This window comes from Lepidochelys olivacea, assembly GCF_965140295.1.
Source record: "Lepidochelys olivacea isolate rLepOli2 genome assembly, chromosome: 1".
NCBI lineage: Eukaryota > Metazoa > Chordata > Testudines > Cheloniidae > Lepidochelys > Lepidochelys olivacea.
Window position 1 is genome coordinate 195,373,525 of NC_140411.1, and position 15,910 is coordinate 195,389,434.

At 42.1% G+C, this 15,910-nt stretch overlaps 1 protein-coding gene across 5 annotated transcripts in view; it reads left to right on the forward strand.

The window, feature by feature from the left end:
• Nucleotides 1-15,892, forward strand: part of HJURP (Holliday junction recognition protein) — a 40,422-nt gene extending 24,530 nt beyond the window's left edge. For 3 of the 5 annotated variants that reach the window (XM_084635927.1, XM_084635931.1, XM_084635930.1), the window contains exons 9-12: nucleotides 343-424; nucleotides 2,044-3,542; nucleotides 4,070-4,133; nucleotides 15,183-15,892. In XM_084635927.1, the coding sequence (XP_084492053.1) occupies nucleotides 343-424; nucleotides 2,044-3,542; nucleotides 4,070-4,133; nucleotides 15,183-15,310 (1,773 nt within the window). In that variant the 3' untranslated portion in view covers nucleotides 15,311-15,892. Of the gene's footprint in view, nucleotides 1-342; nucleotides 425-2,043; nucleotides 3,543-4,069; nucleotides 4,134-12,829; nucleotides 12,918-15,182 lie in introns of all 5 variants that reach the window. The other 2 variants (XM_084635929.1, XM_084635928.1) reach the window with 2 other exon arrangements.
• Nucleotides 15,893-15,910: the final 18 nt, after the last annotated feature.

The window sequence follows — 15,910 nt, forward strand, 5'->3', positions numbered from 1 at the left end:
TGTTTTATAAATGGAAGTAAATTTAAATATTTAGGAAAAATGCAAACTTTATGCTTAATTTAGAAATTATAAATGTCATGTAAGATTTTGAATATTTTGCCAAATATCCTTTTTCTCAAGTTCTTATCTGTTGCTTTGTCAAATAAATCATACTGCAACTGTAACTGAAGCAAAAGCAAATCTTAAATAGAACTTTTTCCTCCCTGTTTTACTGAGCTCTTCAGGGTATGGTTCATGTCTTTTGTACAGTGCCTAGCACAATGGGACCACAATCCTGAATGGGGCATGATTGTTGCTGTAATATAAACATAAATTACTAAATAAGTTCTGTGGGTTTTTCAGGTTGCACCTGAAGAAAAATCAAAGCGTCTCCACGTAACATCTCCATGGCGAGACTTGATGGGTATGACTAAATCTCCAGTTGGTGAGTATGACACTGAACTGTAGTTATTTAACATATTTGTTGAAAATGCAGAAAAGTGTGGTCACCTGAACATAAAGATACAACAGTTTGAATTCTTGAGGATGTATATAGGCCCATTGTTAATGTTTTACCAGAGGCATATTTTAAACATTTTTTGAAAAGGAGTTATCTCTTATAAATGAACTCAGCTCTTCTAAAATAGTCAGAGAAAAAGAGACATTTAAAAACCCACCGTAATAAAGAATTTAAACATGCTCAAGTTATTACATGTTTTTGTGCATGATTTGTTTAGCTGGTAGCACAACACAGTCTCATGGGAGTCTTGTATTTGCAAGTAACTGCTTGTGCAGGAGCAGCGTGAAGATAATGGGCCTGATTTTTGCAGTCTTTAGGTAGGGAAAAACTTGCGTTGAAGTCTGGTGCCCTTTTGCAGAAGGGTTTACTTCTTCCATGTTATTTTCACATCCTAACAGTTGCTATCAGACACCCAACCAAGCATACTGGTCCCTAGCATTTAAGACATAGCGGTTAGTGGGCACCTAATTGCCTTTTGTGCCTTTTGAAAACATTTCCTTTCAGTACATAGTACCCTGGGATTACAGAAAGTCCTCTTGATCCTTCTACATTTTTGGACTTAATGGGCTTCAGTTACTAAAGGTGGGACAATAAAAGTCTTGGGTAAAAACTTGGCTTTTAGGGAGAATCATTGTATTACTTTGACCAAAACTCTACATAAGGCTATGCGCTATGTTTCATTATTCAATTGAACCTTGTTAATTTACACATTTGCTTATATGCAGATGATAATTTACCCCAAAATCAGTAGTCTCTTCCTGTTTCACAATGACTTAGGAGTGAAGTGCTGCCATTTATGAATCTTTGTTACTTTTACAGTAAATACTTTAGAGCACTTTGTAACTTAGTAAGTTACTCATTATAACTTTAAGACAACATTACAATCGTCAAATGAACATAGTGAATTTTATGACACTTTTGTCTTTGCTTGCTAAGAAATTCTCATTTGCTTCCCAGTCATTATTGCAGATTTGATAAGAGGAGAGGCTCTCTTTGTCTTGGCAGTGAAAGTATTTTGCACTAAAATGCATTCACCACTGAGTGTTGTACATACTCTTGTTGCAAGAAGTCCTTTTAGGACAACTCCCACTTATGCCCCAGAAGAACTTTAAAATAGTTTGTACTCCAAAATACTTGGTATCCATTTTCTGCAGTCTGTTAATATAGCCTTGTACAAACTTTGATGAAAATTTACTAAAACATATTTGTCCAGCAACAATCCTGTAACCTGATGGGAATCGTGATGAAAAACACTAGAGATTTCACTCATGAAAAAAGAAAACAATCTAGAATTTTACAAGGCTTTATTAACAGCACATGAAGATCAACACTGCAAGAATATTTGTACACCTTCTAATATTTAAAATTAGATTTATGCTATGTAATTAATACATTTTTGAAAGGTTCTAATCACTGTTGTATATAACTTTATTTGGCCTAATACACAACCAAGCTAATGGTTTTAGAAGGAGAGCAGCGTCTAGAAATGCACCTCCTGCATCCAGGTCTCTCATACTATGTGTTTCTGTGTTTTCTTATTTCAGCAGATAAGATAACTGTACCCAGACATATACCTTTTCTGGAAAAAAATGAAACGGGCTATGATAGCTTCATGGAAGAGTACCAGTCTGCAAATGAAGAATGTTCCTGGAACAACGTCACACTTGCAGATTTGTATCCAGGAATGGTGGAGACACTTAGCAAGTTGATGAACAAACACTCTCAGAAAAAAGCAGCTGATTCCATAATCAGACACTACAAATACAGAGGATGGCCTCCTAGAAAATCAAAGCTTAATGTCACCATAGAAAGAATAAGAAGGTTCAGGACATCTAAATTGAAGCCTATGCTGCCTAACACAAATAGTAATGATCATAAATTGCCTGTTCGAAATAATTTAAATGAAAGTAACCAGCTTCTTCAGGATGGCAAATGTCCGACACAGTGTGTGACTAATGGTGAATCTGGTGTGGTATCTTACCCACATGTTAATACGACTGAAATGGAAATAGATTGGCCTCAAAATTTAGAAGATAATTCATACATTCAAAGAATAGACCAAAACATCTCAGAGTCTGTTTTTCCAAATGTTACTGCTAGAACAGAAGAAACATTTTTAACTGAGGGTCCATCTCAGACCACCATGACATTACATGACTCAAAAAGCAGCCCAAATGGGAAGCTGCCTGAAGTACTTTCTCTGGGATGCTCTTCTGTAACTTGCACAACATCTCCTTGTCTCGTGAAAGAGAGCAAGAATGGCAAAATTGACAATACAGCTTTCGATAGTACATCAGGGTTCCACTTGTCCACTTGCAACTTGAATGGTGATGCTAATACCTTTCCACCACTTAACAGCTATTCTCTAGTAAGAACATCAAATGCATTAATCAGAAATCCTGAAATAAAAACTTTCAGGGGAGGTGTTTCACTGCAGCGCAGTCATTCTTTTTCCTCACTTCCTGTGAATCAAAGTCCAGTCAAGACTCGCCAGAAATGTGAAGAAGAATTTGAAAAACTTTACCAGAAGCTGTGCCCCAAAGAACTTCAGAAACCTCTTAAGATTAGAAAGCCTCCTTCAAACCCTAAAGAAAAAGAGAGACTAATCAAGTCCTACTTCTGTAATTCTGTAAAGTCTCATAAAAAATATGATAGTGCATTTGACGAGGTTTATCAGAGATTGTGTTCCGAAGGGTTTCCAAAACTGCCCACGTTTCTCAGAGCTTCGAACTTACGGAAATATGAAGGCATACAGATGTCAGAAACTGTAAATGCTTTAATTAACTCACCCATACGAACTTTACCTGCAGTTACCAGAATTAAAAGAGTAGCAGATTTCCACAATGAAGATCTTTTGTCTTCACCTGTAAAGAGACTGAAAAATATACCTGAAGATTTTTTTCCTAGAGCCAGTAATCAGTCTCCTCATAGAAAAAATATTAATCCTCAGACAACTGGCCTGGATTTCTCAAGTGTGATGGATGGGATTGCTCCTGGCATATTTGATGGCCCTAATTGTCAAAGTCAGTCATCTGAAAACTTTGTAAGGAGACTTTTACTCTACTATTTTGGTTGATAATGTGCAGAAGGCTAAAAAATTGTAACTTTTACTACAGTCATTTTGAAAAAGATTGACTTAAAGCTTCTCTTGGACTAAGTCAATCTAAAATTTCTGCTTCAGTTTTTTGACCAGTATGGTTGAAATGCTTAAAGTATTGTTAAGCTCATGGGCCCCCTAATCCCATTTCCCCATTTTAGGGAATATGGCCCCTAAAAATATTCAACAAAATTATTAGTTTAATCTTAGTTCATTGCAATTGAGTTTAAAAGGAATAAAATCTCAAACTATGAGCATTGTTAAATCATCTTCACAGCCCTGTGTGAGAGAGGCAGGCAGGGAAATTGAGCCGGACAAGCTAATGGCCTGGAACCATTAGAGTCCTATTAACTTCAGTGGGTTTTAAATCAGACCCTTAGTGCAGGATTCCCATTTCCTTGTTCTGACCCAGGCTGTTAACTGTAACACACTTGTGTTTACTTTGATTTAATTTCTCAGTGCTTCATTTTCAGGATTCTGGGTTTCATACGTCTTCAAATCACACTTTTCCGGTTAGTCCAAGTATTTTTGTGCAAGGTAAGTTTCAAAAAGCATTTTGAATTACTTTATCAATTAGGAGGGCTTCTCTTAAGGGGAAGCCAGTAGATCTCCAACTCTTAAATTCTGCAGACCTCTTCCTAAGTGACACCCATTTTCTCCCAACAATCCTTGGCTATGTCTCAAAATGTGTCTTTCCAGAGATCACCAAGAAGGGCTTCCTGGACCACAGCTTGAGAGTTTTTGGAGTGTTTTACTTTTTTTCTTTGGATAAGATCTGAATTTTCTTCTTAAAGTTTCATTTAATAAATACTGGTGTTTCTTCAAGTGCTTGCTCAGATCAATTCCAATTAGATGTGCGCATGCCGCATGCACAGCCATCGGAGAATTTTTACCCTAGTAACACCCGGTGGGTCGGCTGTGGAACCCCCTAGAGTGGCGCCTTCATGGCGCTGGATATATACCCCTGGCAACCCAGTGCCCCCTCAGTTCCTTCTTACCGCCCGTGACGGTCGTTGGATCTGTGGAGCTTGGCTTTGCTACTCTCCACTCTCCCTAGCGTTCACCCTACAGTTTGTTCATAGTTTGTTGTTATAGTATTGTTATAGATTAACAGCTGTAGTTCTAGGTTTCAGAGTAGCAGCCGTGTTAGTCTGCATTCGCAAAAGGAAAAGGAGTACTTGTGGCACCTTAGAGACTAACAAATGTATTTGAGCATAAGCTTTCGTGAGCTACAGCTCACTTCATTGGATGCATTCATTTGTAGTTCTAGTTATAGTATAGTAGTTTGTATTAGTGGGGGAGAAGGGGTTTTCCCCTCCTTCCCGTACTTGATTGGGCTCATGCCCAAAGCTCCGGGCTTTAAGCCCTGCAGATCCTGCTCCTGCAGATTCCAAGCCCATGCCAACGGGCGACTCCCACGACTCTTGTCTGAAGTGCCTGAGGGAATCTCATCAGGCGGAGAGGTGCAGGATTTGCAAGAGCTTTCGTCCCCGGACTAAGAAGGAGCGGGACTTTCGTTTGAGACAGCTCTTTATGGAGGAGGCTCTTAGTACTCAGCCTCCAGCAGCGTGACAAGACCCGGTGCCGAGCACTTCAGTACGCAGCGCCCCGGCTTCAGTTACAGGAACGGTACCGCAGTCAGACGCTGATAGAGAGCCACAGCACCGAAGTTCCCCGGCACCGCAACCAACGTCTTTAGTCCGACACCGCTCTCACTCGCCTGGCCAGAACCTCATTCCACAGCAGAGCGCCCAGGGACATAAGTGACGGCCTCGGCACTGTTGACTCCGGCACCGAAAACGAAGCAGTTGAGTCCAGTGTGACTGGACTCCCCGACTCGCAGCATGGTTGAGGTCCAGTTGCCATCTACACCAGATACCTTTGTGGCGGCAACGGATCTGATTGCCTTGACTGTGTCAACATCCCTTCAACTGGCCAAGGCACCGCCACCTGTCCGCGTGGCACCATCTAGGGGCAAACAGACTCTTATTCACCTGCCAGCACCATCGGTTGAGCCTCGGTACTGTTTCCACTCTTGGCGCCGTTCCTGCTCCCAGCGCTGTTCACAGTCCCGGCACCACTCTCCATCGCGGCGTTGGTTGTACTCGCTGCACTGCTCCGACTCCTGGCACCGGTCTCGACACAGGAGTAGATACCGTTCCTGATGGCTGTCATCATCGTCGAGACCCAGGTCCAGATCCAGGCGCCGGTCCAGGTCCTGATACTGATCTAGGTCCAGACGCCGCTCCCCAGTGTCGTGGCACCGATTGGTACAGCGAAGCTGGAGATCAGTTTAGTCTCGTCAACATGATTCAGCACAGACCCACTCGGCACCACCATGACCATTGTGTTCCACCTCTCACTCATCAGGGTCTGAGGCAGGGTCACGCTTCTCAGACTGCCACCACTTGGATCACAGCCGCCTGGGCTCGGGCCGATCAGTGGCAGGCGCAAGAACAGGGCCCCACTCAAGGGTCCACCCAGTAGCCCTTTTGGACACCCTGGGTGTACCACCAGGCCCAGGGTGCTCCCTCTGAGGCTTCTCACTCGGCCCTGTCTGAGCTGTGAGTGCCTGAGGCCTCTGCCAGCTGTCCTGCTCCCAGAGGCATGGAGACGGTGGCATTGCCCTTACAGGCACCAGTTCCTCGTATTCCAACTCCAGCTCCCGGCCTGAACACTGAGTTTGCGGGTCCGGAGCAGTGGGGCACAGCTCAGCAAGAGTCTCTGGATGATCCTGTCCCTTCTGTGGCATCCTCCTCATCTTCACCCGATGAGGCTGTGGCGAGGACTGCTATAACGGAGTCATTGCCCCCATCCTTCCCCGATAGACCTCCGCGCCCACCAGGAACTCTTGCACAGGGTGGCGCGGAACATCAACCTGCAAGCACAGGAGGTGGTTGAGGTGGAGGACCCTGTGGTTGACATTTTGTCCGCAGAGGCTCATCCAAGGGCACAGCAAAGAGCAGGTGCAGGCTCACCTTCAATTTGTCACAGACACGTTGCAACAGTTAGGCCTTCTGCTTAATGTGGCGAAGTCAACACTAGAACTGACCCAGAGGATAGAATTCATCAGGGCGGTCCTCGACTCCATGCGGGCTTGAGCCCTCCTTCCAGATGCTCGCTTCCAAGCCTTGTCAGGCCTCATCAGGAGCCTTCAGATCTTCCCAACCTCGATGCCCTCTTCAAGCCTGGATGGCATCAGTCTACCGCCCAGGTCGAGACAGCCTGAACCTGGTGGTCACCATTCCGGAGGGGGTCCTGGCCTCCTTCCAGTAGTGGCTAGACCCAAGGGCAGTCGGCGGAGGAGGCCCCTTCGACACTCAGCCTTCCTTGTCCCTCATCACGGATGCGTCAGTCCTGGGATGGGGCGCCCGCCTCGGGGACTTCCAGACGCAAGGTCTATGGGCCCCGTCCGATCTCTCTCTTCATATCAACGTACGGGAGCTGATGGCGGTGTGTCTTGCGTGCCAAGCCTTTTGGGAGCGGTTGCATGGTTGTTGCATGGCATTCGTCACAGACAACACCATGGCCATATTCTACATCAACAAGTTGGGCGGGGGAGCCTCATTTCTTCCCCCTCTGTCAAGGGGCCATTCGACTGTGGAAATTCTGCATAGCCCACTCCATTCACCTGATGGCGTCGTTTCTCCCAGGGGTCCAGAACATGTTGGCGGACCACCTCAGCAGGTCCTTCCAATCCCACGACTGGTCACTCCGCCCCAATGTCATCCACTCCATCTTCCTAAAGTGGGGGTTTCCCCAGGCTGACCTGTTTGCCTCATGCAGCAACCAGAAATGCCTGGCATTTTGCTCCCTTCACGGCCGCTCCCTGGGCTCTCTCACAGATGCCTTCCTACTCCTGTAGACTAGCAGGTTGTTTTACGCCTTCCCGCTGTTTCCCCTTGTACACAAGGTCTTGCTCAAGGTGTGCAGGGACAGATCATGACTGATTCTGGTTGCCCGGGCGTGGCCCAGGCAGCATTGGTACACCACACTGTTGGAGATTTCGGTGGACGCCTCAGTTCTGCTGTCTTTTTTTCCGGACCTGATCACTCAGGATCACGGCTGCCTCTGTCACCCCAACTAACAATCCCTCCATCTCACGGCATGGATGCTGCATGGCTGAGCTACTCTGCTCTCATTTAGTACAGCAGGATGGGTAGCAGGAAACCTTCCACTCGGGCCTCATATATGGCTAAATGGAAATGATTCTCATGCTGGTGCACTCACCACAGCACACCCCCCTCCTCCCCTCCCCAGGCGTCCATGCCTCTCATTTTGGACTGTCTCCTGAGCCTGAAACAGCAGGGCCTGGCGATATCATCCATTAGTGTCCACCTGGCGGCCATTTCAGCTTTCCACCCGGGAGCGAATGGCCGATCTGTGTTTGCCAGTTCCACGGTCAGTATGTGCCTTGAGGGCCTGGACCGTCTCTACTCACAGGTATGACAGCTAGTCCCCGGGACCTGAATCTGGTCTTCTCCAGGCTCATGGGGACCCGGTTCGAGCCATTGGCCACCTGTTCCCTCCTATACCTCTCTTAGAAAATGGCTTTCCACATCGCTATCACATCGGCAAGGCGTGTATCTGAGCTCAGGGCTCTTACCTCAGAACCACCATACACGATCTTCCGTAAGGACAAGGTGCAGCTATGATCTCACCTGGCCTTTCTTCCCAAGGTGGTATCCACCTTTCATATCAACAAGGACATTTTTCCTCCCAGTTTTTTACCCAAAACGCACGCTTCTCTTCAGGAACAATGGCTACATCCCCTAGATGTTCGTAGGGCCCTGGCCTTCTACACTGAGTGTACAAAGCCATTCAGGAAAACGACCCAGCTCTTCGTCGCAGTGGTGGAATGGATGAAGGGCCTCCCGGTCTCCTCCCAGATCACTTCCTGTGTCCGTGCTTGCTACGATCTGGCTGGTGTTTTGACCCTGCCACTCACCGCTCACTCTACAAGGGCTCAGGCCTCGGCGGCAACTTTCCTGGCCCAGGTCCCAATCCAGGAGATCTGCAGAGCTGTTACTTGGTCTTCGGTATATACTTTTACCACTCACTATGCCATCGTCCGAAAAGCCAGAGACGATGCGACGTTTGGTAGAGCAGTCCTACAATCCACAGTACTTCATTCCGACCCCACCGCCTAGGTAAGGCTTGGGAGTCACCTAATTGGAATCAATATGAGCAAGCACTCGAAAAGAAGACGGTTACTCATTTTTTTTAACTGTTGTTCTTCGAGATGTGTTGCCCATATCTATTCCAAACCCGCCCTCCTTCCCCTCCATCGGAGTAGCCGGCAAGAAGGAGCTGAGGGGGCGTTGGATCGGCTGGGGTATATATCTAGTGCCATGAAGGCGCCACTCTAGGGGGCTCCACGGCTGACCTGCCAGGAGGTGCTAGGGTAAAAATTCTCTGGCCGTGCACACGGCGCGCACACACCTAATTGGAATGAATGAGCAACACCTCTCGAAGAACAACAATTACAAAGGTGAGTAACCGTCTTTTTTCCTGCTCCCCTTCTCTGCTGTATTGCTAATACCATACATAGCTAATATCCGTTAATGTGTAGTAGAGAAGTTGCTGATTAGTTAATCATGTTTTCAAGAACTAAAAGTTTTTACCACCACTCTTGGGGAGTTCCTGCTTCCAGCTCTACAAAACTTGTGGTTACACAGTAACAAGATTACAAATATGTCCTAGGTCAGGTCTACAGTACAGACTTATATCAGTATAACTATATCTCTCAGGGATGTGAAAATCCACAGTCCTGGACGACGTAGTTATATCAACCTAACCTTCAGTGTAGATAGCGCTATGTCAGCAGAGAGCCTGTCCTATTGACATAGACACTGTCTCTCACAGAGGTGTATTTATAATGGGGATGAGAGAAGCTCTCCCAACAGCATAGGAGCATCTTTCCTTAAGCGGTGCAGTTGCATCGGTGCAACTGCACTGTTGCAGCATTGTAAGTGTAGATCTTCCTTAGGAGGACTTAAGCTAAATTCAAGTGCTGCCACTGAGTCAGCAAGAGGATTTGCTCAAGTTCTGAATTTGAAAAATTAAACTGGTTTGAGATTAGATAGGCACAAACTCCCAGGGCCTATAAAATTCCTAATCTTTGTAGTTACCATCATAAAGAGTTACAGAGAATTGTAAATCTGAAGCTTGATATTTAAAATAAGCTACTTCAGATACAGCAGCACCTGCTCAGGAGTTCTCATAGTTAAAGTTGTCAGTGTTTCCAATTTAATACATTATTTTCAGGTCCATCTAAATTGGCCATAAAATCTCCATGCTGAAGCTTATGGGGACACAGTAAATTTGAAAAATCTCATTACTCTTTGGAGGTGTTATACATCCACTTGTGGCAAGAAGTACATAAGAGAAGCTGAAAGTGATTCAAGATTTTTTTTTCTGTTTCCTCAGCTTTTTTTATTTTGTGCATTTTGACAGCACTGTGTTTATTCACTTTCTTGGTTCTGTTCGTGGTGAGTTGTCATTAGCATGTCATCACTTTTGCATTGCTCTTGTGGGGAACATGTATGCCTCTCCTTAGTGCCTGTAAGGGGGCATTTACTTTTTACCAGAAACACAAGAGAAGAGCTTCTGCTGTTTCTAAGTTTGGTGCCAGGAGAGTATACCCGTTCCCTGGGAGCCCTGTGTAGGCAAGAGGCAAAAAGGGATAGCCAGGGGGACCTCCTCCTTCCCTCCGCAGACCATTTTGTATGTGGCTGGGGGTGCAGACAGGAAAGTTGTTCTTCCTTTCCCAATCTATGGTATAGAGAAGGGAGCAGTGGGAGCTAGGAGAGGGATTTTTTTACTCTTTGGGACTTCTCTAGAGTTCAGAGGTTGGGAGGTCTTGCTTCAGTGCTGCTGAAGCTGGCATGCTGTCAGTAGTGTAAACAAAAGCAAGAGACAGGTGGGAAATGGGCAGACCCAAACACATTTAATGGGGGTGCTGGCCTTCTCCTTTGATGAAGACCTTTATAAACATCAGCAGGGGTTGGGGAAAGCCCTTAAGACTTTTAAAGAAGCCATTGTAAGGGGAAAGAATTTTCTGGTCAGTCTTTCTTGCTCAAATTTAGTCAAGCAAAATTTTTCAGGTTATCCATAATGTATTAACTATATTGGCAAAAGCTCAGTTTTGCCAGTATAAACTGAATCTGTACTAGGCATGCTTTGCCACTAGGTACACTGATATCAACAAAGCTCTCCTAGGTTTAGAGTAAGCTAAATCTGTACAACTGCTCACCTAGATTGGTATGATCAACATAATTAGAATAATAAAATTTCACACTTTTGGGGAACACATCTTTTTCCAGAGCTTACCCTTTGGCAAAAAGCTTGACGGAGATCCAGCCTCTGGTCTCAAAGGACGTGTCATTTACCTCTGCTATCACTTCTCTCGTCATCCTTGCGTTACATCCCTGGAATCTCCTAGAGATAACTTTTTGGTTACTCAGATCTACCTTCTGTGATTTCTGAACTACGTGTTTACATAAATATCCTCTCCAAGCAGGATCCATTCTGGGGTTCCCAAAAAATGATGCACTTGATATATAGGGATGAATAATTTCAATCATATAAGAGGAAAAGTGGAAAATAATATGTAAACAGACTTGACTTTCTTTTCTTTAAAGTTGTCACCCTGATCTGCTTGTTAAAAGTAACAGTATCAGATAAGTTTACAGAAAGTAGAGATGAAACTTTCCTGTGAGGTTATCTAGCCTATCTCCATGCCACTGCAGAGTTTTATTTCCTGTTATGTACTTCTGTTGTTTAGCATAGTTAGTCCTTGCATCTCCCAGGTGATGGAGCTTCCATCACCTCTGTGGGTCAGGATTCTTCAATCTAAATAGCTTTTGTTGTCAGGAAGGTTGTTTCCCTCTGATATTCAACCAAAATGTTGACATTTTTATTATATACTGTCTTTGTTATAGATACTCCCCTGTATCTGTGGTATGTTTATACTATTTAAATATTTAGTCGCTCACTACTATGTTCCAGTCCATACCTAATTAAAGAGTCACTGCCAAACTATAAGTATTGAACTGTCTTAATCATTCTTTATAAATCAATCACAGTCGCCCCCCAGTCGTTTCTTGTTGCTATTCCTTAAGTTCTGTCCAGTTAGTATAGGTCTAGTAATGAGTAGAGCCCTTCAAATCTGCAGATATCCGCTTAATATCCATATACGTGGACCATTTTTACAGATCACAGATAGATGCGAATCCAAATTTTGCATTTGCACAGTGCTCTAATTAATGAGACCCAGAATCAAGTGCAGTATTCCACGTCTGATGACATACAAGCGATATGGAAGAGGGACTGTTAACTTTCTACTCTGATATGATGTTTCTATGTAAGGAAATTGCACTAGCTTTTTTTCCGACAAGGTAGCATTGCAAACGTGTATCTAATTTATCTACTGTCATCAGTTTCAGTGTTTCTGTTTGATAAGTTTCTCACTCTCACTGAACATTTGTGTTCTGAATTATTTCCCCCGGATATATGAATGGACACTGTCAAATTTAACTTCATTTTAAAAAGTTAGTTTTTCTGTTACACTAGGATCTTTTCAGCAAGGGAAGAACTAACTCAATATGCAGGGGAAATGGTGACAGACTACATAAAACAATCTCAAATGCACATAGTTAACAGACTGGAAAAAATACACTTTTTTGTTAATGCCTTACAGTTTTAATAATCTCTGTTTCTGGTAAGTATAGTAGATACAGATTCTTCAGAAATAAGGCTTTTTTCATGTTCACTATTTCTTTTAGGTCTCATTTTTCCAAGATGAGTCTCATTTTATTGTTTGCTCTGAGTTGTTAACCTCTTATATCCCTCTGTATTATTTCTCTTAACTGATATTCACAGCTCCCTACAATGCCTTTCTGTGATCCTAAATCTAATTGCAAGATATTTCCCTCCTTTTCTAATGCTGATAAATTATAAGGTCTTCAAAGGAAATTAGTTATACACTTAAGTAAGTTCACTGTTATAAAGTACAAATTGTATTTGAAATTAAATTTGGCCAGAGGCTTTCACGTAAAGAACGTTCATTATACTTCACAGATGGAAGTAAGTTGTTGCTTTCTTTTAATACTTAGAACTGCTGCTCTGAGCTTGCTCCTAAGGTCAGAATAGTCCAATATTTTAACATACAGTACTGGATAGAGTGCTCACTGTGGTACTTAACCTTATGACCCCATTAATTTTATCACCAGAATCCAGGATTGCAAATATCTATGCAAGTATCCCTAGGACATTGCAAAATAATGGCTCATCCAGAAGTGCACAAAAATATTAACAAAGGCAAGTGACTTTTCAGTAGTTACAAAAATAGCAGCAAAATAAGTTGTTGTTTTTCCTTTTTCCCTTTTTTTTTTTTTTTTTTTTTTTTTTTTTTAAGAAAAGGTTTACAAATGTGCTGTACTCCTTATTTTTAATTTTCTTCATGTGGTGTTTTGGGGGACTGTGGGTGCCTTCATATAGGTTATGGACTTACAACAAAAAATGACTGCAGTTAATCACTGAATTGATAACACTACATTACTCTTCATAAAAACCTATATTTTTAGGATCCATGTGTCGCAGACTTTTTGTAATATATCATATCATGGGACTTTTTTACATTAAGATTTTAAAGGCTGTAGTTAGTCTGTATACATGATAGAGGAATACATTATTTAAATATATGTGCACATGTATAGAATATGTAATAAAGTATGAAACATAACAGACCATCTCTTCTGCCTTATCCATATATAGAAAGAGCACTAACGTTACAATCTACAGATTGACTTGACATCCACAAGTATTTTTAAACATACCACAAAATTTGCTTCTCTTCTCATCACATGTCCTTCCCTAAATCCTATCCTCCCTCCCAAAAAAATTACTTTTCTGAGACCCAGGATTAATAACTTTAGTACATTGACAGGTTCAGGTTTGGATATCTTGTGGCGCACTAAGGCTAGAAACAGGTATGATGTTATCTACCATTGGAAATGGGAGACTTCCAGCTTTCCAGTGGACAAATATTTTTAATTTGTGATTTTTGTTTAGAAAGAAAATATTAAGCTACCAGATTTCTGAAACTTCAGCTCCCTCAGAGTCTTGTTCTTGTAGACTCATAACTAATCCAGCTTTATAGGCAACAGAATAGATAATACAATAAATTTGTTTGTCTCTAAGGTGCCACAAGTACTCCTTTTCTTTTTGCGGATACAGACTAACACGGCTGCTACTCTGAAAACAATACAGTAGTATAATTTTTCAAAAAAATTATACAGTAGTATAATTTCAAAAACAATTTCTCTAACACATGATGTGTACAGAAAATGTAGTAGGCTGGTCATGTGTGTGTGTGTTTCTGCAGTTTCATCTCCACTCCTGCTTAAGTTGTTTGCTCTTTTCATTTTCTTTTTTAATTAAAGTATGGAATCTCTCTCTGGTTAAGGCCTTTCATTTCTATATGAGATTAAAACATAGTTGATTTAGTGGATGATCTTGAGTAAGCTAATGGGTAGGTGAACTTTCTGTGAGCTTTGCTTGAGCTTGCTCCTGTAAATATTTTTTATTACATCTTTACTCAGTTTCTTAATTCATGCTTTTTTCTTCCCTCTGCTATAAATGGAAACCTCTCCCTATGATATGGGCAAGTTGTTTCCAGCCAGAAACTTTTTTTTCTTCGTGCATACAGGTAACAGGCTTCATGTGAAAAGCATTAGTGAGTGTTCGATTGCTAACTTATCTGGAATAGAAAATGTGTTCCTTAATTGCAAATCAGTGATTATGCATTTGTGTAACCTGAATTAAGACTCAGCTGGAGAGTTTGCTCAGTCTAGCACTATGATAGCTTTAGAGGTCCAAGAGATGACTGCAGTATACATCCTGAAAATGGAACTTGTGCTGAGTGGTTTTGAAGTCTTCAGAAATCTTAGTCAAGTAGATAGTGAAGCTGCTATATGTTCTAATGAACAGCTGGGAAAGAACCAGCTAAGTCCTCTTGTGTCTGTAACGACTTTGGATTTGGCAACTTCTAGCAAGAAGCTAATTATAAAAGATCAATTTCAGAGAAGGAAAGGTCAAAAACAGATTTATTATAGATCTGTTATGAATTGTTGCCTCACACTGTATTGGGATGGACCACTTGAGGGTGTGATCACAGAGCAGATTAGTTTACAACAAATCTAAATAACAAACTGCCAATCCTTCAGTTCCTGAGGGGGAAAATGAAAAGTAGAGCAGTAGATGAATTCTGTATAGATGTATTTGCTTCAGTGGAGCAAAACTTTACATTTATGTTTGTACACATGCAGTAGATTAGGTTAAAATAGATTTCATTTAATTTATTCATATTATTTAGGCATTAATATAATGAAAAAATAAAGGATTTTCGACAGTTGGGTGGATGTGGGAATTCCTGTATTAGGCCTATTGCATTTTGCCATTAATATTTTAAGGTGACTAGATTCTCTGCTTTGGCATTCAACTTCTGTTCTGTTCTGTTGGAGATTCAGCTAGCATGGATGCTTTTTAATTACCAGTAACTTATGATCTAAAATCCTTTTCCAGGGTATCCAGAAAACTCAGCTACAATAATGGGAGAGAGAAAAGCTCAGGCGTTCTTTTGGGAAGACTTCATCGCTAAAGATACGCAAGGAGCATTTCTGGAAGGCTACAGAGAGAATATTATTTTATAAATTTGTAAAGACATCAAAGACATTTTAATTAACCATTGCAATCTGAAAATTGCATTTATTGATAGGGAGGGAGCTGAGGAATAGTGCTCTAGTATATAGTTAGTCCTGCTATGTACTTTCCCTCTCATCCAAAATAATTCCTTGGAGACCAGCTTTGCCTTCAGCCAAGGTGGGCAGGGCACCTTTCCTTAATGAGGAGTCATTCATTTGGCCCCAGAAGTCCACTGGAGGGAATCAAGATTCCTTCTTTGGTCTGAGTTATTTGTTTAACTTTTATATTTAGTAGTGTTCATCGTAATAGATGCTTGTGATTTGCATTTTTTTCTGTTTCCTTATAGACATGGATTTTAATATGCTAATAATAATGTACCTTGGCTTTGTATTCGACCAGAATTCCTAGCCTCTCCTGTCCACCCCTGCTTTATATATGCACGTTATTAGGCTCCTAGAAACACTGGTCTGGAAGGTTCAAATGCAGTATAATGTATTATGACTTTGTAATGTGGCTGTAATATCAGATTTGAGGTTTTAATGTTTAATTTTCAATGTACTTCATCATAAATCTTAATTGCTTAATAAATTTTTTATACATTATTGGAT